The sequence below is a fragment of the Schistosoma mansoni genome, chromosome 1 (assembly GCF_000237925.1).
Source record: "Schistosoma mansoni strain Puerto Rico chromosome 1, complete genome".
NCBI lineage: Eukaryota > Metazoa > Platyhelminthes > Trematoda > Strigeidida > Schistosomatidae > Schistosoma > Schistosoma mansoni.
The window spans coordinates 34,070,967-34,096,479 of NC_031495.1; the positions used below are offsets into that span (position 1 = coordinate 34,070,967).

At 33.7% G+C, this 25,513-nt stretch overlaps 1 protein-coding gene across 1 annotated transcript; it reads left to right on the top strand.

Annotated features, from left to right (window-relative positions):
* Nucleotides 1–12,492: 12,492 nt before the first annotated feature.
* Smp_201000 (uncharacterized protein) lies at nt 12,493–12,720 on the top strand (the record flags this gene model as incomplete). Its single annotated transcript, XM_018794166.1, has 1 exon — nt 12,493–12,720. The coding sequence occupies one exon, from the start codon at nt 12,493–12,495 to the stop codon at nt 12,718–12,720; it is 228 nt and encodes a 75-aa protein (XP_018648605.1).
* Nucleotides 12,721–25,513: the final 12,793 nt, after the last annotated feature.

Below are 25,513 nucleotides of genomic sequence, written 5' to 3' on the forward strand. Positions count from 1 at the left end.
CCACCTAAATGACTCTATTCTGTGCCTAGACTCACGACCTGAGCATTCAAGCCTCTGAGTGGCACTACAGTATCCGTCGTACTCACGTTCTGTAGAAGAACTGTTATCTGATGGTAAAGCTCATCCTTGATCGCATCCAGGCTGCAATCTGTCAGAGTGTAGGGGGTGATGATGAAAAGACATCGCTTCTCACACCGATTTTTTCTCACTTTGATAGAACTTTCTAGTCCAACAGCACATAACTGACTGTTAATAAGGATCCAATCGGTCACTGCTGCCTCAGCTTTAGCGCTCAATGTGACACCAAAGTCATCAAAACCAGATGATGTCACAGGGTCCTCGGATAAACACACGTGAGACAAGCTTTTCGAGGTGACAGATGGAGGGTGAATTTGTAGTACATCACTAAAGTCTTAAAATAAGGCCACGTATAGACAACAGACATCGACTTTGAGACTTTTTTAAAGACATAGCCAGCCCTATCTATTGTCCAATCTGCATTAGTGTACGAACGTTGAAGGAGGTCAGCTTAAGTGGTATACGTTGTTTCAGAAAGACTGTTTCAGTATTCGTATTCAGTGGTAGCATTCAACTTCCGCTCAGTTATTTACTCGAGATCGTTTAGATAGAATAGGGTTTCTACCATAGACGAACTGATGTATAAGTTGAAAAATAAAAATACACAAATTGAAAATGGAAGAGATTAGACAATTGACGTAATATATAAAAAGAATGCCGTAGACTTATTAGGTTTACCAATCGTGACCTCCATTTAAAGGAATCCAAAATGACTTTCTATAAGGTATGTGTTCGACCCCTAGTAGTATTTATCACTGATTTATGTACGGGCTATGATACTGCCTGGGTACCCAAACTTAGCATTTGACCTAAAGGTCTAATCCACAAGGCAGTGGAGCAAAGTAAGAGATGCAATCCCATGGTAGACGGTCATCAACTACTGGTTCATACGCCTTTTGTTCTCTCAGGATACTGGAGCACATATACACCATTGGTTTTGAATCAGGGTATTCCAACTCACCTAGTTGGATCTTCCGTATTCACCAACCCGAATAAAGTGTCGAATATTCTCTTTTCGTCTTCTCGATTTCTTAAACAACAAGTTGTCCATGAGTAGGCTTTTCCTGACAATGATTGTATACGCGTGGCCATGTGAGAGCATTTCTAGATAGAGGGAGAGTTGACTTTCCCACCCTCGATCGTACTAGGGCATTTGGGGGGAAACTTGGTGATTATATAGTGGTTAGTTTACATGATGAGTAAAACTGATTTCAGTCAGTTACAACAATTATCTTTAAAACAGTCAAATCTCCACATACCATCTCATAATTCAAGAATCATTAGTGATCAGCTTGAAAATATATGTCGCGAAGTCTTATTGTGAGACTCGTCAAGTTGAATTAATTTTTTCCCGCAGTATTGAAGAGCGATCATTATTAATCTGGGATTGAGTAAAGTCAAAAAATGCAGACCAGTGAATTCATGAAGCTTGTCCTTGGAAACCTAAGTGTAATAATAAGTTATAACCAAATGGGATCGTCTGAGAACCTTAAGCTAACACGAAACAGCTACCTAGGGCTTCATACTATTTAATTTTTCTCCATTATGTATTACTTCATGACAGGTTTTCAAATAAATCATTGTTTATGTCTACATCTATCCATTTTAATAATTCTAATTAAAAAACAAATCTAATCCAAGGAATCAATAGGAGTTAATTTATTGTCTACAATATGTTTTGTTTATATTTATTTAAATAGAATCTGTTTAGATAGTTATCATCATAATGATCAAAATTATTCACTTTATTAGTTAGTATTATATATAAACATGATTATCAGCATAGTTATATATGTATGTTTCAAAGAAAATATAACATAACAACTGTATCAATTTTACACTTCAATGTGCTTTATTCACAATACAGATAATCATCGGCATCTGTTGCATTCATTGAATATCAAATATGATTACATAAATAACTTTCTATAAGATTACATTATAGACAAAAGATATATATATATCTACATATATATACAAGTACAATAGGTTATACTGATGAAGTATACAATATTTAGGAAATACACTACACAGCTGTTATCCTATATTTTAATACATATGTAGGCACATATAATGTCTATCTTTATTTATGAATACTGATTACGAAAAGATATGCGGGCGGATGGATGGGTGATGGTCAAATTAAAGGGCACCATCAAGAATTTAAAAGAATAAGGAAAATTAACGAAAAGGATTATGTAATATTATACATCAAATCAATATCTTGCAATTAACAATTCGGTTTCCAGTAATAGTCTTCTAACCAAAGTGCACCGAAAAAAAGCAGTAAAATCTATGCTTTAATTTATCATTCAAAAAAGTAAATAATTTAAGTTGTGAAATTTAAATGAAAAATATATGGGAAAATAAATTCGTAAAAGTTAGAAATTCTATAGAAATGTGATGTAAAATTTTTCTATTCAAATAATTTCTTGGAAAGATGAATGTGTAATTCTATTTGCTTACATGGATTTTAGCCAAACATTTCCCCTAATTACTGTGTAAGGTTTATGGAGATTGTTGAATTTTACAGTTTACATCGTGGACACAAACTTAATTAATATAACGACCCGATAAAAGTCTGAAAAACCGGGTTTGATAAATAGCCATTTCGTCTTAGTATGGGACTCTGCAGCAGCTTTCATCTGTGACCCACTTTCAAGGTGGTGGATCTGTACTGTAAAAAATTAATAGCTATAAAACATATATACTAATGAAATCCATTTTATTGCGACCAATTACACATAAATTGCCTTGATTGGTTTAATATTTATATACACACACAAATACTCATGTGTATTAAAGTAAAACCTGATGATAGTTTAATTGAAAACAATACTGTTCGTCTATACTTGCTATCCAAAGTTAAAAGTTTGTCATGCCTTTCTAATGCAATTTAAAACCTGGGGTTTCGTTCTGTTCTAGTGTATTTAGATAAATGTAACTGTATCTCAGTGTTCATGTTCACTTTTAAACCCAAGACCGGTACCTATCGCATCGAACACTAATAATTTATCTAATCAATATACTACTTACCGTTCAAGTTACATTTTTAAAGAGGTGCGATTCGTATAATAATGAAAATAATAATTATTATTATTGTTATTATTATTATTTTTGATAAGGGTTCGGTTCACGTGAATATCAGTGATGGGAAAATGAGAAGAAATATAATGCTCATAAAACAATATAACGGGTGTCGTAACTCACTTGCCTGGTGAATAATGTTCTGGCGTTTGAAGTCGAAAGTATAAGTCTTAACTTTAATTGTGAATATTGACAATCAAGGCAGGTACATCACGTTGATGAATCTAAAATATTAAGGAACCACACTCATTCACTTCACCCCCAGTTCAATTCAAAAGTATATTACATAATCACCTAGGAAGTCTTGGTGCACACATAGATGGAGATAGTTCATCATTCTAGTCTATCGATGTGTATAATTTGATGAAATTTATTATAGAAATAAATGGTAGAACACGGTCGCGCCAACTGTGGGGAATAACAATTACGCCCTAGGGTTACTATTACTCAAAACATCGACGATAGTCACAAATCGCCTGGAATTAACGAACATTAGAAAAATAGCTAACATGGAGAAATGAAGGGAGGAAAATAAGGGTGAGAAAAACCAGTAATTAGGCAAGAAATAAACCGAAAATCATAATGTAAATTTACCAAACACTTGAAGTAGTAATTCGTCACGAGTTGTTGAGAGTCGTTACAAAGTAGAAATCATTTAATGCACATCTCATTACTTATCAATAGTAAGTAGCATAATCTCTAACACTAAATATAAGGTGAAATTGTGGCAATTGTTTAAGCTTTGTCTACACAGATTGATTGCCAACATTTTAACAGTATTCAGTATTAGCCACTAAAAAGTACATTTCATTCTCGATTTTTCTTTTTTGAGTAGGGATTCTAGGTTTCCAATGGTGGTCCAACTTAAATTTGTTCATGATTTCAATGAAATTCAATAAATCTCCATAAGCCTATACCAACAATTATCATGTGTTCAGGAGTGATTAACTTCGAGTGGGAATTTTCAGAGTTTTAGTTAGAAGCTGTGACTATTGGAGCTAATCCATGTCGATTGTGAGGCATTTCGTCATCGAATAAAATGAAAGATGGTTACGCGATACCGTGGATTGATTAAAATTAGACATTGACACCGTTGTATCCCAGATCAGCTTTTCATAGGTTGTGTTCATTCAAGAGACTGAAATTCTTGTGTTCGCTTCCCTCGTGAGGGGTCTTGGATGCACACTGTTGAGGAGTTCCATACTGGGACGAACCGACCGTCCAGTGCTTTTAGGTTTTCAATGGTTGTCTAACTTAGATCGGTTCATGATTTTAATGAAATTCAATAAATCTCCAGAATCCCATACTGAGTAGGTCTTTTTCATGGACACCATAGAATTTTCTCTTAGTAATCATTGTAACAAAAAGAATGATTTCATAATAAAATTGATATCTCTCGGAAATACTAAAAATAATATCATGTTATGAATTTTATTGCAGGAAGCAGGAGGGATAGCACAGTTTAGAAATATTTAGCAACTTAAAATACATGAATTTGAGGTGTGCTTAAGTTTATACGTGGTTTTTGTCCAACTACAAATGATTTCAAATAATGACATTTCACAATAAACATTAGAGACAGATATTTAATTGGGAAGAGCTTATAAAGAAGAATATTTACAAGAATAAATCAAGATAGAAGTTTGTCATGCGATACAACAAACAGATTGAAACTGGTGAAAATCAACTAATTTCTATTTGAGATCACGAATCAGTTGAAGCTAGACTACCATAGGTCCTGAGTTCGAATCTCGCGAAGCGAGACCGTGGTCGCGCACTGCTGAGGAGTCTCACAATAGCACGAAACGGCCGTCCAGTGCTTCCAGGTTTTCCATGGTGGTTTAGCTTTAAGTGATTCATGACTTCAACTATTAAAAAATTACTATAATATCCACAAAACCCCTTCTGATAATAATTTCTATTTGTTACATGTTCAAACAATTGATACTGATTTGCCGTTAGAATATATTTCGAGATTTTTTCAATCGACGAAGTGAAATAATTCCAGTATGAATAATCTGCTGTGATCTTGATTAAATTCTACACATTGACTAAATATCGACTTACCAACAGTACCTTAGTTTGTACTATCGTAGTGAACGAGAACACAAGTGTGGACAACCGAATGTTTTCTAACACAAAAGTACAGAATCTCTTAGTAAAATCTGAGAACCATACAGTAAATACTTCATTTGCAAAGTGTCAATCAATCATCTCAGACTTCATTGTTCTTTCGTTTCCACACCAATCATTCTCTGTTCTCGTTCTCTTTTCTTTACTCTTATTAACCTTCTGCTGCCAGGTATTTCATTTTCGATTGATGATAAATACTATTTATATCCGTCGACATCAGTAGCAACACTACACTATCTATTCGTTTTTGAAGAAAAGAAATGAAGTCATTGCTACCACTCTCTGTGTGGTTAATAATGTTTTTGCTTATTCGATCTTATTATATATTCTATTTTCAAACTTATTAAATTTGTAAACCATACTACATCCGGTTTAGATTGTTACTTACCCATTCAATGAGTCATCATAATTCTAATTATTATCATTGTCGTATTACAAGTCTAATGACTAATGTCTTGTGAGTGTTTATGTCTTAATTTCAGATTGTGTAAATTTCACACATTCATATACAATTTGTTTTTATGCTGACTGGTTTGAAAGTTCTAATAAAGTTAAAACTATAATACACTACAAGCAAAGATGGATAGTGGCTAGTAGGGGAATCCAGTAAGCGCGTTTCGTCCTATTAAGACTGTCCATATTTGTTTATAATCCTTGTGAATTAAGGCTATATCGAGGCAATACGCAAAGTATGCACATATGACCAATAAGAGACTGATCAATTGCAGTTCTAAACATCAATGGGAAGATTCAAACAAATAATACTAAGTGAATTCAAACTTTACCCCATTGCACAAGCAAGTGGTTATCAGGACTCAATAGCCTAGTGGATAACACGATGGTGTTTGAAGCGAAAGGTACTGAGTTCGAGTCCCAGAGTGAACATTAACTCTGAGATGCAGGTACATCTAGCCTGCGAGTCCCAAATAGGATGAGACGTGCGTCCTAGATTCCCCTGCTAGCCACTATCCATCTTTGCTTATAATGCTTGTGAATTAAGGCTATATCGAGGTGATACGCACAGTATGCACATATGTCAACAAGAGACTGATCAATTGCCGACCTGAAAGTCTATGGGAAGATTCAAACAAACAATACCAAGTGAATCTATAATAGTACTTTCTGAAACTTCTAGTAAAAATGAATATGATTAGTAGAAACATGTTTTACTACTCTTATGTTATTAGTTGTTTATGTATTTTGTGTAAGGAGTTATATATATAAAGGTGATCCATAGGAAATCCACTCGATTATATTTATTGAATTCTGTCAACACTAAAGCTTAGGAAACATATGATGCTTGATTGAATATAAGGTTTTACTTACTCAAGGTTCAGTCTTTTAACCTAATTATGAAAATATGTCGTCGAAAGTTCTGAGATCGTTTTACATAAAATTCTAGAGTCTCAAAACAGAATCATCTCATGTAAAACCACACTGTCTAACTTGTTTTATATTCTCATAAATAATACTAGCTATGTTAAACATCTATTCATCTGTTGAAACATTCATGCATTATTGTCAGTCAATATTAACGGCACCGATTCAGGTATAAAAAAGACTTTTGAATATTTCAAAAAGTAAGAAACTTACAAACCTAGGGACATAATAATATTATTTGTAAAATTTGTGTTTTCTCGTTTTCATTATTATTAATATTATTATTATTAGTCAAGACTGTCAACTAACTCCAAAGTGAGAATCTCCAATACGAACGTCAAGGCAGTCCTACTCTACGGAGCTGAAACGTGGAGAACTACTACATCCATCATCGAGAAGGTACAAGTGTTTATAAACAATTGTCTACGCAAAATACTCAACATTCGCTGACCGGATACTATCAGCAACAATGTTTTATGGGAAAGGACAAACCAGCTTCCAGCTGATGAGGAAATTAGGAAAAGACGTTGGAAGTGGATAGGACATACACTAAGGAAATCTCTAAACTTCATCACGAAGCAAGCCCTAACTTGGAATCCGGAAGGGAAGCGGAAAAGAGAAAGGCCGAAGAACACATTACGCTGGGAAATAGAAGCAGATATGAAAAGGATGAATGTTAACTAGAAAGAACTGGAAGGGATTGCCTAGGACAGGGTTGGATGGAGAATGCTTGTGAGCGGCCTATGCTCCTCCACGAGGGGTAACAGGCGTAAGTAAAGTAGTCAAGACTGCATTTAATCGTTTCCCTACGTTATTTAGCTTTTTGAGCTCATTTCAGGATACTATTTGTAGTTACAAGTTGGGACAAGACATATAAACCAAACAATATTGTTTTCAATATATGGGGTTGTGGGTTTTCCTAATCAAACTAATCAATTTCTTGCATTCAAATAATGATGTATCTCATCACTTGACAATGTTAAGAAATGTAATGTTTATCCTTGGAAATGCTAAGAGATCTAGAAAAATATCCAAAATATACTTATTTAATAGACGCCTTTAATGAATTCTAGTAAAATTTAGAAGTAATTAAGTTCTCTCTTACTGTCTAAAAACACAAATCATTGTTGACCAATGTATCTTTTCTAGAAAGTGCTAGAAATCAAAAACCATTTGTAACTGCACTAATTAACTTTAGTTTCTTTATTTAATCTAATTTTTAAGTAAAGCTTCACACGTATTATCACCTTAACTTTTTACAGATTTATAATTACCACATTTCAAATGTTTGATACATATATCAGTATCAGAATCATCAAGTGATCAAACAAAGAATATAAGGGAGTTAGAATCTGTTTAGTTAACATCGTAAAAACTAATTCAATAGGAATATTATGGAAAAAGATTGAAAAACAAATCACTTACAATCAGTGACATGTTTGTCCATTCTTTTTTCATTGATTGAATCCTATTGATCAAGTTACAATATGGCCACAAGTCTAAGTGACTCGACATCGTGTGTACTATGTTCAGACTTTAGTTGATTGGAGGTAGATTCAGTATACCGTGGATATACCTACAGTCTTAAAGAACTACAAGTACGCGTTGTTGAAATGTAAACGAAACTTAGATCCAAGGTTTCTCTGTAGACTACCTTCAGTCAACTGATAATATTAAATCATGTTATTTTGAGTGAGTCTTAAACTCTCGACTTCTTCTGTTAGGTTTTGCATTTTTGCATGAATATACATCCTTTTTTAGTGAGCTTCACACAAGTAATAACGTTGATAATCTTAGACTGATATGAAATATACGATTTTCAGTCACTTATATCTTTTGTAATGATCCACTACTATGAAACATTATTAAAGGGCACTTGATAGGACTGTATGCTTTGTATGAATCGTTATATAAACTTTCTTTGACAAACTTGCAAAATCCTGTTAAATAGACACGACAGTATATAACATAGTTGAAAGACACTGTTTTTCCAAAGTAAGCAATGAAAAAGCTGACTAGCGCAATACATAAAACAATCCAATACATAGTTCTAGCCTTAGTTCAGATAAGGAAGAATCTTGAGTATGTGGTTATTGGAAAAACCTGGATTTATGACCAAAGTAACAGCCAGTAAAAAAATACTTTCACTTAAAATATTTCTATCACACTGAAATATATTACGTAAAAGGCTTTTTGTGTTATCCTGATTTGTGATTGGATAAAGATCAGCTTTATATTGGGCTGTCTGAAGAAAAATTCTCTGCCTCTTTCTTTCTCTCTTTGTCTTGGATTCTCTCTCTCTCACACTGAGTATTTCTATCCATCACTGCCATATATATATATATATATATATATATATATATATATATATATATATATATATATATATCGGTTGTTTTCTTTTAATTGGGTTATGTATATAGGTTTTTATCAAGTAGGCAATAAGAAGTACTTTGTACATTATGTATACTTACGGAAAAAATATGACGTGTCTGTTACTTTACTTTCGAAAGTCCAATATCTGTGTTTATTTTGACTGACCTTCTCGATAGACACTAAACAAAAAATGTAGTACAGTATTACAAAAGGACATACATTTCATTGTTAGGTTTTCAAAAAATCTAGTACATTCAGATGTCGAATTCCAAACGGAAAACATTTATTTATTTATTTAAAAACATAAACATTAGTACAAGGAGGCACCAAATCGATATGCGCCACATGAATCATTCAATTTGTGTGAGGGCTGGAATACTACTCGGGTGCCTAAACAGAAGCAGGTGGTGCCCTAGGGGTGCCCTACACCATTGGTTTTGAATCAGGGTATTCCAATTCACCTAGTTGGATCTTCCGTATCCACCAACCCGAATAAAGTGTCGAATATTCTCTTTTCGTCTTCTCGATTTCGTAAACAACACTTCGTCCATGAGAAGACAGTGAGTATGACTTTTCTGACAGTGATTGTATACGCGTGGCCATGTGAGAGGATTTCTAGAGAGAGGGAGAGTTGACTATCCCCACCCTCGATCGTACCAGGGTATTTGGAGGCAACCGTAAAACAGCGATTTTGAAAATGATAACAGCTGAGAGAATTAAAAGTAGTTAATGACCACAGTGTACAAAAGTCTCTCAGTAAATAATCAAGAAAAATTGAAAGTTTTCATTAGAGTCCTTACATCTTTTGATGGTTACCCATAAATCTACAGGGTAAAGGACATAAATTCCATGCCTATTAGTTTTATCTTCTTTCTTTTATCCACCATTAATCTCTTTAAGTAACAAACATTTTAGTTACTATGTACCAGAATAAACTCAATAACTTCGTTCAATTTGGTTATTTATAATTGAAAGTGATATGAACATCTTTAAGTCAAGTGTTTATCGAAAACAATAAATATGATCAAAATAAATGAAATTCAATGGATTAATGTAATAATGGACAGTCAGATCATGGCTTATGGATGTTCCACATCAATAACGGTGTCATAAACTGTAAATCTTCTTGGCATTCTGAAAATTATATGAGGGTAGTACGCTTCTTGTTGTTAGAAAATTGGAGAATTTCACCAAAAGGCAAGCTCTCACTCTAGAACAACTTTATTTATTTCAGACACACTTAGTTTATATACAAGCAAATCAGACCTCATCGTACCATAAAATTAAAAATAATAATAATACAGGATCAATCCAAAAAGTGGCTGTTAATGTGAGAGACTTTAACCAATAAATTGGGAATAATTTAAGAACAGTAAATCGTATGATAGTAGCCAATAGGTCAAATAAAAGCTTATGATAAAAGGAAAACGTATATATACATATATAATCTAGTTATTTAACAGTTATACAATAAGAATATATATATATATATATATATATATATATATATATAATTCAAACACATCTTATTAGCATTATAGAATGAAAATTCTCGGAAAAATTCATTAATATTGAAATATCCACTTGGTGTTGTATACTTGTATCTTCCCAGGAAATTGTCAGATCAGTTAAATTAACACTTTCAACATTTATTACTCAGAATAGATATGTTGTGACCAGCAGTTGAGTCTAAGGCGCGCCTTACATCTTATTCACGACAAGTCAGCTGGATCTACCAGTATTTGTGTTGATGTACACACCGGAATACGAATCCAGTGCTTTTCACTTCAAACTCCACAATCTATTCTATTCTGAATAACGTATAGCATGATGGTTATTATCACATCAATACGCACAGGATGCACATATTCCGATAAAGATTGACCGAAATTCAGTCCTTAATATTAACAACCAGGTAATTTAATCCCTCACTAATAATGATGCGAAAATCTATTACTGTTCGATGTACAATTTAGATACAATTTTATGATTCTTTAGTATAGCTATGATTTTTGTATTTACTTATATTGACTTTTTTACACCTAGAAATGTTACACCTTCATTTTGTTTACGTAATTTTCTTCGTCTATTTTTTAAGTTATTATTAGTAAACTTGTTATCCTATTATTATCATTACCAAATCGAAGTTGTGGTTTGTATGAGTTTCATTTTGTAAATTTGTTTGAAAATTATTGTGTAATACTTCGAAATTCCTCATGAAATCGATACACATGTAATCTGGAGATAGTTTCCATCGGCAAATGGGATCGATTGGATAACAATTAGAAATCAGAGAATGGGTGAATAGTTGTCTCACCTTAGTTTAAATGTTCATCCCAAAATCAAAACAGATTCACAGCATTTCTGTATCATATTAGTAGGTATCGGAATAATATTATGTCACTACATGAAACTGGGAATGTAATTTTACATTTATTTAGAACAATTATTTTGTGAAGTAAATATTACAATCAATACAATTTACCCATTATTCATCAGTCAGTGGTTTTGAGTGCTGTTAGAGATATGAGGGTGGTTATCACTCCCGGTTTCCCACACCGTGGAAGGGTTCTTCTAGAGGTACCTGAAAAGGAAACTAGGTTAGAGTTGGTCCTAGTGACCTGAGAGCGTGACCGTAATGCCCAAGGGACAACTGCTTGTGGCTGGTCACTCATGGCCTTTATGTGAGTAATTTCCGTGTTAGCTCTCTACTTGTTGGGACCTTACCATCGAAGATGGAAATCTGTGGGATAAGGCGAGGTGTGTATTTTTAAGGTTGACCTTTTCTAACCCCATCCCTCCTTGTGGGAAGACAGCATTGCTGTTATCCTGGTTGTCTGGGGGAAACACCTCACTGCCATCACACTTCTGTACAATCAGCAGAACGACTTAGCCCTCGGACCTTGGATCTGTTACTTCTAGTCTTACCGCTCTTCAACTGACCTGTCTGGCATGGTAGGACCTTGAGGAACGATTGTTCTAGCCAGTATAGCTTGACTGATTCATCACGATAGGCAAGCCCGGCCACCACGTCAAGGCAGCACCAACAGTCATATTGAATAACGAGTTCTTCTGACCATTGAAAACTCGTAGTACTGATTCCTCAACTCATAATGCTTTACAGCCGGTTTGTAATACGACTGAAGTGTAACACAAGGTTTAAACTAAATACAGAAATGAAACTTTTGTTATATTGGAAAGTTCTAAAATAGATATAGTAATTATTTATGAATTGTGACTTTATCAAATCAGAATAAAAAAGGATAGAGTTACATCAATTTGGAAATTTATTAGGATTCATTAAATGCATATTAAACGATATTTTCCTCATTGTAATGATTCTTTCAAACAATCATAGATATCTCCCAACAATTATTATTCATTGTAGTCATTGTAAGTCGGATTGGTGAAAAAGAAAGATGAAATATATTTCGCTCCATGAAGTTCACTTTATATTCAACGTCATCGGCAGATCATAATCAAACAAACATGAAAAACCTGAAACCACTAAACAGCTGTTTCGTAATTGTATGGAACTTTCTAGAACTACACATCTGCGATTCCATTGGAGGTCGAACACAGGATATTGGGGTCTTGAAACGAGTGATTAACGCTTTAATCATTGAATCGTATCCGATAGTTTACATTTCCAGCTGTATTTATTAAGTGATATCGCTTAACCGCCTTCCGACATCATTGGTGGGTAACTGCCTTACACTCAATATGGCTGAACTCCACTATCATCCCATTGGTCTAATGGTTAGGCTACGCTTACCCTCCGGTTGGATAGCGGTTGCTCACTACTAAGGAAACCTTTGCTAGTACGAAACAGTTGTTCATTGCTTCATGATCTTCAACAATTATTAAACTAAGAATAGTCCATGATGTTAACCAAAAAATTAAGAAATCTGAACAAACTCCCCTATATAATAATAAATCTGATTTTCCTGACCTTGTTCACAAAAGTTTAGTACAATATAATGTTTTTTAAGAGGTAAAGTTGATTTGAGTTAGATATGTTAACATTTTGGATAAACTAAATAATGACCTATTTTAAAAAAATATTTCAAAAAGTATTTCCATTCCTTCAAACCAAATAATGGCAACTTCTTAATTTTTATTCCCCGTTTTTGTTATGTTCTTACAGGAAATGTTTCGATCATCATCATCAATGTCAATAACCATCAACCTGTATAATAACTTTCTTGATGTTGTAACCCAAAACGGAATTGAATTGTGGAAAAAAAGGACGACCAAGATATTCATTAAAAAAGAAAATAATTGAAAGTAGTCGTAACCTCTATCCCGCACTGTGAATAACTGTTCAATCAAATTCACTAATTATTTATCTATAGGTTGATTAATAACAGTGTAGATTAATTCTATTGGAAAGGGTTCGAACCAGTCTTCTTGACAGATTGATGAATATTATAAGAATACTAGAGAGAATAACTCTATTCTTTATACGCTTAATATTATATAAATCCATTGTTTATTCCATGTGAACTAGTGGAATTTTTAATTGTTTTAGTCAAACAATTTTTGATAATGACGTCAGAATAATAATAATTGGAAACTAACAATAACAACAAAAACTCTCTTATATATAGTACTTTTAGTCAAATGAAATTAATTTACATTAAACCAAATACTAATGCAATAGTTTATGCCTGTTGTCAATAATATACAACCATTTATATTTATGTATAAACAATCATTCATTGTTAACGGACTAATCATTTATTCTGATTTTCTTTAAATCGACTAAATGGAGGAGAATAGTAGTTGATACATTTAGAATGGTATACACGTAATAGCACACACACACACAAACAGACATGCTAAATAAAAACATTAAGAAATATATTGACATTGTTTATTAATTAATCGGTTGATTGAGAAAGCATATGAACATTATTGAATCAGTCAGTCAGTTACAACGTAGAACTTCGTACGTACGTACATCAGTTCGAGTTGCCATACCACATTAGCACAGAGATGAAGTTGTCGATTCAAATCCCATAGTGGTAGAAGTAGTAAGAGTATAAGCAGTAATTCGAAAGATTAGGGTTTGAAGATGATATTGAAGGAGTATAATACGGTGAAATAAATTTGGAAAGAGAAAAAGGGTACGGACATGGAGAATTCAGAAGATTAGAATTTGAGAGAACACAAAGAGTGTATGCACTTTCGCCATTGCAAACGATTTTGAGCCATGTCATTCAAGGTCTCTAACCATCGGTTGCTATCATCTCGCGGATCCCAACCAGGTAGTCTACACCTACCAACATGGCTCAGTCCACTTGTCAGTGACTTCATGGATTTGTGCCACGTTTTGGTTTGGCCGCCCCTAGCTTTCTTCCAACCTACTCTTACACCATAAAACATTTCACGTCTGGGTAGCCGGTGGTTGGGCATACGTAACACGTGTCCCAGCCATCTCAACTGATAAATTTTCACTACTACATCAATCGATTTGCCATCCTTACCTAGTACCCGTTTCCTAATAACTGCATTACTTACCCGGTGGTCCCATGATATACGAGCAATGCTTCGAAGACACCTGTGATCGAAAACTAGTAGCCTACGAACATCCTCTACTCTTATCGGCCATGTTTCACTGCCATAAAGTAGGACGGAACGAACTGTTGCACAGTAGACCCGTCCTTTGGTTGCTAGACGGATATCTCGCCTACGCCATAAATGGCGCAAGTTGGCGAAAGCTAGACGAGCCTTCTGAAAATTATTGAATACAATAATAACAATAATGACACTATAACTATAGGTATAATTTAGCCACACACATATACACTCACTCATTCACTGACTGATATATAAATATAGACGAAGAGAAAAACGGAGAAAGTACTGCATCCAACTGTGCATACACAGTACATCGACACATAAACTTACTGATACACATTGTTATTTTTATTGCCGTGATCAACATCATGAGAATCAACATCGTAGTAATTTGAGTAGGATTCCGTTATTCATCATTTGAGAAGATCACTATTGCTGGTTGACGATATTGATGATGCTGGTGGTGAATGTATTAGTGATGTAAGGAATGTAATAACAATAATAATATTTTTATTACTGTCATTGATTATTTGTAGGAAAAGTTGTTTTGTTGTTACTATAGACATTATATATTCACTGTTTGAAGAAGAACAGATCACAGAGATTTTCCACCACACTACTGTATAAACATAAATATGGAAGATGAATACATTGTGATTTTGTTCTAGAGTTCATACATATTACTATCTAACTTAATTGATAAATTTACACTATTGATGAAAATTAAAGTTTTCTATGTCATTGAACGAAGTGTCATTTAATAAATAGACGTATTAAAGGCAAATATAATCAATATAATTGATTTATACAAGAAATATTTTATGAATCTTTATGTTTACTCCTCTATATCCATAAGTTATGTCAGAATATTGTCTATATGAATATGGTTGTTTTCGTGAAGATACCCATAAGGCTTTTATAAGTTTTTTTCCTGAATAACATCGTCCGTACAGAACTTAAAAAGAAATGACTATAGATTGTTCTCTTTTCAATAGAATTTACTGTCAACTGTATACCGAAAAGAATTTATAAAAACTCATCTCTTTTTGTTATGTCTTAATGAAGACGTGAGTACGGGTAACTTCCGGTATCTATTAATGGATTATTATTTTATATATATTCTTATTGTTTACCTATTGATTAATTAGATTGAGTATATCTATATTCATCTTATTATAAGCTTCATTTTGACCTATAAATTATTATTAAACGATTTACTGTCCCTAAATTATATTTAGTTTAGTGATCATTGTCTCTCACGTTCACAGCCAAATTTGGCTTGATCTTGTACAACTATTATTTTCTATTTTATGGTGTGATGCCGTCTGTCTGTCTAGTATATAAACCGAATATGCTTGAAATAAATGATTCGCATAGCAGAAGCTGTAATTGGTGTTCTGGAATCACTTGGAAGAGCTAGGAGGACAAGGGACCAATAAGGACGCTAGACTGCTCATACCAGTTGAACGTCATTGTTTTGACACAGTGCTAAGATTGGAAAAGTCGTATATCGATTGGTGTATAAACCACGTGATAAAAAGCCGGGCATAAGATCACAACAAATTGGAGACGGCCTATTTCTTTAAATTAATAACACTTCATAGTGTTCGTTGACATTGTTATCTAAAAACACAATAGAAGCTTGACGCTTAAATTATTCAATCTAGAAAATGCAGCTTCACAAAAAACACCTTTATAAGATAAAAATTTCTCCCACCAATATTGAATATGGATGTGATTATATTTTCGGTCAGTGCCCGATTGATGATTATTCGTGACGATTAATTAGATGATGTAAAGCTCCTTGCAAAAGTGATCGATAGATTGCAGTGATAAATCCGGCTGAACACTTGAATCGGTTTTCTAAGTCCTTGTAGTAAGATCCAGGCTAAATCTACTCGGCAACTTGAACACGAGAGAAAAGGCTCGAAATATGAAAAGAACGCTTTACTCCAAGGTTAGTTTATAGCATTTCAAATGACCTTGGGCTTCTGGAAAGTTTTGGAACCCTTCCAAACATAGCAGCAGGATAGATAACCATCCATTCAGAAATGTGACACGTGATGTTTAACTTTCCAGATGTTTCTGATAAACCTCTATTGAGTGGTAATTGGATAAGATGTTTCCCTGTGTTTTCAGGACTCCTTTGGGCTTTTTTCGAGGAATTTTCTGGGTCTCCCTAACATGCAGTCGTTAATATTAAAGTAGACTAGATTCAAACCCTTACAAAAAAATTCACGCCTGAAACATAAACCGTTGTCTGCCTGGACTCAGTAGTTCACTAGGTAACGCGTTGATGTTTGATTTAATAGGTATTGTACTGGGTTTGGTCTCAGTATTAATATCAACAAAGGAATGTAGGGACATCCAGATAACCAGTCCCAAATAGGAAGAAACGTATATCTTTTATTCCACTTTTAGTGACTATAATCCAAGTTTTCTTACATGATATATCATTCAATTAAATAAGATTCCGGCCACCATTCCTTGTTTTGCAATATTATAAATAGGTAAGTAATACTTTACTTATTTATTTTTTCATAAACATTCTGACAAATTCACTTGTTATTGTTTGTTTGAATCATCCCATTGAAGTTTAGGACTGCAATTGATCAGTTGGCGTATGTGCATGCTGTGCGGAATGCCTCGATATTGCCTTAATTCACAAGCATTATAAGCAAAGATGGATAGTGGCTAGCAGTGGAATCCAGGACACGCGTTTCATCCTATTTGGGACTCGTCGGCTGGATGTACCTGCTTCTCAGAATTGATGTTCACTCTGGGACTCGAGCCTAATACCATTCGCTCCAAACGCCATCGCTTTATCCGCTCACCTACTGAGTTTCTGATGGCCGCTTGCTAGCCACTACCCTTCTGTGCTCATAATGCTTGTGAATCAAAGCTATATCGAGGCAATAGGCACAGTATGCATATATGACAATAAGAGACTAACCAGTTGCAGTCCTAAACACCAATGGGAAGATTCAAACAAATAATATTAAGTGAATTTAAACTTCACACCATTGCACAAGCAAGTGGTTATCAGGACTCAGTAGCTGAGTGCATAACGCAATGTTGTTTGAAGCGAAAGGTACTTGGTTCGAGTCCCAGAGTGAATATCAATTCTGAGATGCAGGTACATCCAGCTGACGAGTCCCAAATAGGGCGAAACGCGCGTCCTGGATTCTACTGCCAGCCATTATTCATTTTTGCTAACTATTCTGACAAATTGTTTTATTACTCCTTAAGTTTATAAATGAATTTTATGAAACATTTTTATTGAGAGAATGTGTAGTTTTAATATAAAATAAAGATACAATCTAAATTAAAAGATGATTTCACAAATCAACATAGAAAGTTCTTCACATTCAATGCTTATATAAGATTGTGTATATATGTGAGCTAAAGAGGATTCTTAACCTAGAACAAAATATTTTTCTAGTGTTTTTGGATTACAATAATAACCCAGTTGTCATTAGTTCACATGTAAGTTTAAATTATGATATAAGAAATTGTCAATAAAATCATCTGATTAAAATTTGTAAAGGTTTATACAAACAAACTCAACTAACCAAATACATATTTATGAAGTAGCTTTTAAGTTATTATAATTACTGTGTAAGGGGGTTGTTATTTTATTTTGTTTCCCTTTATACTAAAATAAATGAAATGGCATTCTAGACTGTAATATATATTTTTGGAAAGTTGAATGCTGTAGAAGCCTTGGCCAAAAAGAATAAGTTATTTGTATTTGATCCCTCTCATTGGTGATCAATGTCTCTTTTGTTCTTCAAGCGTTGCAGTAAGTACAATACCAATTAGAACTATAATTCAGAATCCAAGCCTGGATACATCTAGTTTCATTGAAGTCACCATATAGTGTAAAGACCAACCATTTCGTTTGACAGCTAAGTGAACCATTGTCTAAACATTTAAACTTCACCTATTATGGTTTCTTATGAGAGCAGTAAGAATTTCATTTTGAAGTAAGCAAATCACAAATGTGAACTATTGAAATTCAAGTTTAAGGTTTAAATATTTGATGATCTTTGTGAAACCGAAATTGTTTGAGAATTGATCCAGTTCTGATGATTTAATAACTATCTACGATTTCTTATTTTATTTCCTAATTTTCCATCTCAATAAAGAAATACTCTATGTTGAGAAATTTCCTTAAACCTTTTATCTGAATAGATTATTATGAATCAACAATATAATTACTTTAAAAAATTGAAGGATTTATCTTAAAAAGGCAAGTCGATTTACAACTGATTGATCACTAGGTAGAGAATAATGCCATATATTTCACGTCTGTGTTAGTGCAGATTAAATTCTATCGACAAAGTTACAATGTGGTCATTAGTCTAGATGACTCAACATCAAGTGAACTATGTTGAAGATGTAAGATGGTGGTTGGAGGTAATACACAGGAAACCCCGGATCTACGTTACATGCAATTTGGCACTTGTCAACAATGTGTACCTGAGCGAAGAAATGTTTTTTCTCAATCGGTTCTTCATCAAAGCTCTACACTAATATATAGGTTTATAAGTGATAGAAAGACGATACTAATTAGATGATGGTGAGTCAGTTTAACATGATAATAATTAGTTAGTTACACAATCGGATAATTATTACAAATAGTTACGTAATTAAAATTGGATGTAAATATAAGTGTTTTTTTGTTATCTGTGAAGTCGATAATAAATAATTAGTAGGACGGGTGAGGTGAAAATGAGATAATAAGAATAATAAACAGGTTATGTAAGATTAGAACTAGAAATTGAATGTTAATAAAATCGAAGTTTGGAGATTTTTTTAAGAGAAGGGAAAGAAAGGTTTTGAAACATATAATGGTATCTAAGTAAAAAGCCGTGGTAGATTCAAAAGTTATATAAACTTTTTCTGTAGACAAAGGTTAGGTGTTTTGATCTGTATTTCTAGAGTTTCTAATATATGTAAGAGTTGGATTCTGAAACCATAGGGTAAATTCGGTGAAATTTTATAAACAACTTTAAACGCTGAAGTTTTATCTAAGCGGTGATCGATATCGACTAGATGCACCAAGATAGAGCTTCTTATTACTTTCTTTTGTCCTATGGTCAACCATGAAGGGTGATCTCCAGAAATACGATGATGAAATTGTCTAGTTGTACCCCCAATATAATTAGCTCCGAAGGAGCAGTTGAATTTGTAAATACATGTAGAGGTAGAGGAACTAGGCAATTCATCTTTAAGTAGTGAAATGACGATTGTCTGGATGAAGAAAGTAGCACATAATGTCGCCACATCGAATGTGCGTCCTAGGGCTTTTTGTATACGTTGAGTTACTGTTTCGCTAAATATGTCACCTTTGAACTACGATTTCAAGAATATATGTTTTTTTGGTACCATCGATGATTTTATTTTAAGCTTAGTTGCAGATATATGTTTCATTGAGAATTTTGATAAGTTTCCATGCTTACGTAATAAATCTTGAATAATTTTTAGTTCATATTCAAGATTGTCCTTAGAACAAATGATTTCAGTTCTGTGGGTCGAAAATTCGACTAAGTTTCTCTTAATAATAAGACAAAGTTAGAAAAGTGTGTTTATTAGCTTTGTGTAGTCTGTTTACGATAAACACCTCTTTTTATGGACCCATCAGTTCTTCTCATCCATAGAACGTCTACAAAGGAGATAGTGTCGTACTTATCTCCTTCCATTGTGAAGGTAAATGCTTGGTGGACTTTATTAAATGTTTCTTGTTGGCTTTGAACTTTGATATTGTTTTCCGTAACTATAAATGTGTCATTCATGTAGCAACAATAAAATTATACTTTACCTATCACTCATTTTAAAGGACCGTTTTCTAATTTCTCCAGGAAGAAATCAGGTAAGGTTGAACCTAGTTGTGACCCCATAGACTAATCTTAGGTAAGAAATCAATCAAATTAGTATGGGACTCCTAAGCAGTACACATTCACGACCACATTAGTAACCGAACCAATAATCTTCTGGTTACTCATCGTACGCTTAACTAATGAAACCACTGATAGAAATTTCAACTTCAATTCATTTTCGATGTAACTCAATAAATATCTAATGGCATATAGGATATATTTTTCCCTCTCGATATATTTAGATTCCACCAGTCACAATTTCTTACTAAAATTTCAGGAACATCTTAACTTAAATCACTAGTGAGCTGACTGATATAATTGAAGGGGTTTCTTTTGGAGACTGATTAGAATTTAACCATTATTCCAAGAAAACTCTCCATTTAGTTTGTAACTCATAGTTTATAGTAAATATTTCACCAAATACAATTTTGTTTAGTTATTTATAGAATTCTGCTTTGATAAACTTTGAATGAAATGTTATTTACAATAAAATATTACTATGTGTTATCGTACTTTGGAATGTGTTTAATAAACTATAGTCCAATGATACTTAATATTCAAAATTATCACCATACAATTTGTAATATTCTAATAATAATAACAATAATAATAAAATCATGATAACGGTCTATTCAAATGTGTACATATTTCATAAACATACATATTTTATCAATAAATATTTGATTTTTTGATTGAAATCATGAATCAGTTTATGTTAGACCACCACTGGCCGTTCTGTTCTAATGTGGGACTCCTCAGCAGTGCTCACTCACGACCCCGCATGCTGGATTCGATCTACGCGCGCGAACGCTTGGCCTCTAGACCACTGAGCCGTTATCCAACGATGTTAATGTTTGGCTTTAACCAATCAACGGGATCGCACGATCATCTTCCATTATAAGAGGTAGACACCTGTCTCTACCTGACACGAATTAGCTCTACTGGTCAGAGCTTTTCACTGGAACACCGGGAATCACCTCACGAAGCCAGTCACTAGTGAGGACATGACGCTTCCAGGTTTTCAATGGTGGTCTAACACCAATTGATTAATGATCTCAATCAAAATCTTACCAATCACCATAACCTCATACTGAAAATATTTGATTGTAAAATGATTGTAAAGTCTTTTCATCACTAACATTACTGATGATAGTGATATAAACTTGTTATATTCATTACATATTGTATGCTATAATGTTGTATATAATAATACGTGATATATATTTGCAATAAAATTGAATTTTTTTAACATTTTTCAGCATGTTGTAAGTCAGATAAAATCAAGCATTCCATTTCATATTCACTGGGATATTTACAAATACAATATTATTTTATTATCATAAACAATCAACCTTAATAAGCAAAGATGGATAGTGGCCAGCAGTAGAATCCAGGACGCGCGTTTCGTCCCATTTGGGACTCGTCAGCTGGATGAACCTGCATCTCAGGATTGATTTTCACTCTGAGACTCGAACCAAGTACCTTTCGCTTCAAACAACATTGCGTTATGCACTCAGCTACTGAGTACTGATAACCACTTGCTTGTGCAATGGGGTGAAGTTTAAATTCACTTAATATTGTTTGTTTGAATCTTCTCATTAATGTTTAGGACTGCAACTGGTCAGTCTCTTATTGTCATATATGCATACTGTGAGTATTGCCTCGATAATAATAATAATATAGATGTATATGTTGTAAGACACATCATTTTAAATTAGTAAAAATTAACTGTTTTGATGTTGTGATATTGTTTTCGTTGAATATCATCATTTAGAAAAATACTCAATTATCTAATCAACTGTACAGTGTTCATGTATTATATAAACTCTTATGAGAGGAATCAAGATACTCAATGTTGTATTAGACTGTAATTTTCAAATAACAATTTATAATGTAAAGGTTTTTGATTAGTAGAATCATAGTAGTCTATTGATTACTAAATAAAAAGAACTGTATTCACAAACATAATCCCAATACCATGACATATAAAGAATAATGATCCCTTCAATTTTGAAAAGCTATCTGAAGTTATTTTAGTTAAATGGTATTACAGGATTGTTGCTCATAACAATTGATTTTAAAGATTATAAAGACTTAATCCTGATAGTTAACAACTCTTTAAAACGATTAAACCAGTAATCAGTCATGAAATGGTGTATTGTTTTTATCGGTTCAAATGAGGTTCTTCTCTAACTTAGTCCTATACTCGTCATTATCACTTGGTGAACTAGAATGAAAAACACTGCATACTGAACTGACTAATTGACCTTTAATCTATAGTTTCGTTTCCTACTTTAGTATTTTCATTCCATAGTCCAATTTACATACGAACAACGCGTCGGAAACATTGAATAATGAGTAGCCTTATCGTATGACCCATCTCTAAAGTAGTTTAGTATGAATTCCCGCTGTGAAGTACACTTGCCTTTTTCCTAGGAAAACCTCGAGTTATCTAGCCTTTATCAATAAAAGATAGTTCTCACATGTAAGGGTAACCGCTATATAACTTTCCTAATCCACATTCTCACAATGACCTTTGCGGTTGTTTGATCACATTTTTGGCTTGGAAAATTCACTGTCTCACGGTCATGTTTCGCTACCATATATACAGAAGTGCTCTTTCTTGATCTATCTTTCTTAAATATCGAGATTCTCCTGACTTTTTACTGTCATATTGCAGTTACTTCTAAAGTTTTGTGTTAGTCATCCGATCTATCAAGTTCACACCAGTCGATGAGGATTGTGTCGTTGTGGCGGTCACCATTGAAGCGGAAGTAAAACGAGTAATGTTGAATGCAATCGGTGCCTTTCCAGTAACGGCGAATATGATCCAGGATGCTACGGTGTCAGATTATGAATTACGGCAGGCCAAGAAGTGTTTGCATGATGGCTGGCCAAACAAAGTCGATAATGATTTAATAGGGTATTTCCGACGACGTTACGCGTTGTCTATTACCAACTAATGTCTACTGTTTGGGGAACACCTAGTTATTCCAACCACCTTCGGACCACACCCCCCGTCGCCAGGATCTGTTACGACGGGTGGTGTCCGAAATCTGATACTGATACACGACATGCGATGCGTCGACCTACCAAATGACTAATTGGTTACTTCTAATTGACGTATCATATTAAGATCCAGTTTCGTACTTGAAGAATATCCAATTGTTTGTAATTAGGGATAATCGTTATTCAGTCGCAAATTACAACAGTTTTTAAGCGCATTCGGATATCCCACCATAGTGAGATGCTAAATTGTTGCCACCTTTCGTTTGATATCAACCTATATGAGTCAAATGTTGTAAGGACGGCCCGTCGGTAGACTCTCGGAAGCTCTAAGAAGCCCAGGAAGAGCCGCAGACATTCCATCCAATCACGGCTAGGGGAATGTTCTAGAAATGCCAACGTGGAGCTTCTCCATTGGATGGATTAGTTTGATACCTATGTGCTTATTGGTTGACCTAAATGATAATTTACTTTCAGCCAAAAACTATAAATACACGAGATTTCTGTGCTATATTTTGACACTGTTCGGGGCAATAAACTTCCTGCTACCAGTCTTTGTCTTCTCTCTTTTGCGACGTTTGCGGGTTCTATCGTTCAAGTAGTCAAGTAGTTCGCGGCATATTAAGAATCAAGGCTCTAGATATAACAAATGTAATCTTAGAATAAAAAGTATTCAATCCAATAAACTACCTCACTCAAAATCTCCAAATCATATGTTATGTTAGACCAGCTTTATAAAATAATCTCATTTCTCACAAATAATGGTGCATCTTATTTTCAAGAGATTTATGGAAGACTGTACACCTTTTCACAATATCAAATTGAAAAACATTGAAAAACAAAATACAAGGTAATTCATATAATTTCGTGTTATTACTACACATGATAAAACATAGAATACACAATTTTAGTAAAAAAAGAACTCTTTATAACTTTCATTAAATTTTCAATAAACAGATTTAGCTTTTATATGAAGGAAGTTTGGAGAATTCAGAGTTACAGATAAAATTTTGAACAATAACTGTCAAAGTCTCAACGTAAGATGTAGATAAAAAAATAGTGGATGGTCGTTCAATATTGTGAATCGGTTGAATTTAGACATTAACACCGTTAGATGCCGGCTCACTGGTCTGAAGGTCAAGCGTTCGCAAGCGAAACTGAAAGCCCTGGGTCCCTATCCCGCGTGCCGAGTCGTGGATGCGCACTGCTGAGGAGTCCAATACTAGAACGGAACGGCCATCCAGTGCTTCCAGGTTTCCAATGGTAGTCTAACATTGGTCGATTCATGATATCAGTCTAAACTCAACAATCTCCACAACCCTATACTGAAAAAGAAACAACAACGAACTATTGAGTAAACAACAACGATATGTTTTTGAGTATTGATTCCTTTGAAAAAAAAACATACATTTTCCAATGTGTAATTGGGGACATAAGAAATTAGATATGCCTAGAAAGATAAATTTGCGTAAACACCATTGTTTACAATTTGATTGAACTAAATTAGTTGATGATAAATAGTCATATGATTAGATTTAAATCACGTCATCATACCATGATTTAGAATAGATGTTTACGAACGTTATTATCAATATTATTAACAACATAAATTTAAGAGTTTATTGTCTTTTGATTATGATAAGTTATGACTACGTGATTGATCATTGAGGAAAGATTTGAAGCTCAAGAGTATCTTGTTATATATTCTATCTTCTTATTTACATAGTCTGTATAAAACCAAATAGAATAGTTTACACATAAGCCAGTGTTGTCCAAGCTTCATAAGTTCAAATTTTAATAGTCACCTATTTATTCACATTACAAACTATGAAGTATTCCTTTCCTTATCTGACTGTACTGATAATCTCTAGTATTTCATCTTCATTTTGGCATTGCAGTGATTCACGAAATTATATAAATCAACTTCACCAAGTATATGCATCCGAGGTTCAGTAAGGTTAAAAGAATACTCATAAATCTCGTACTGT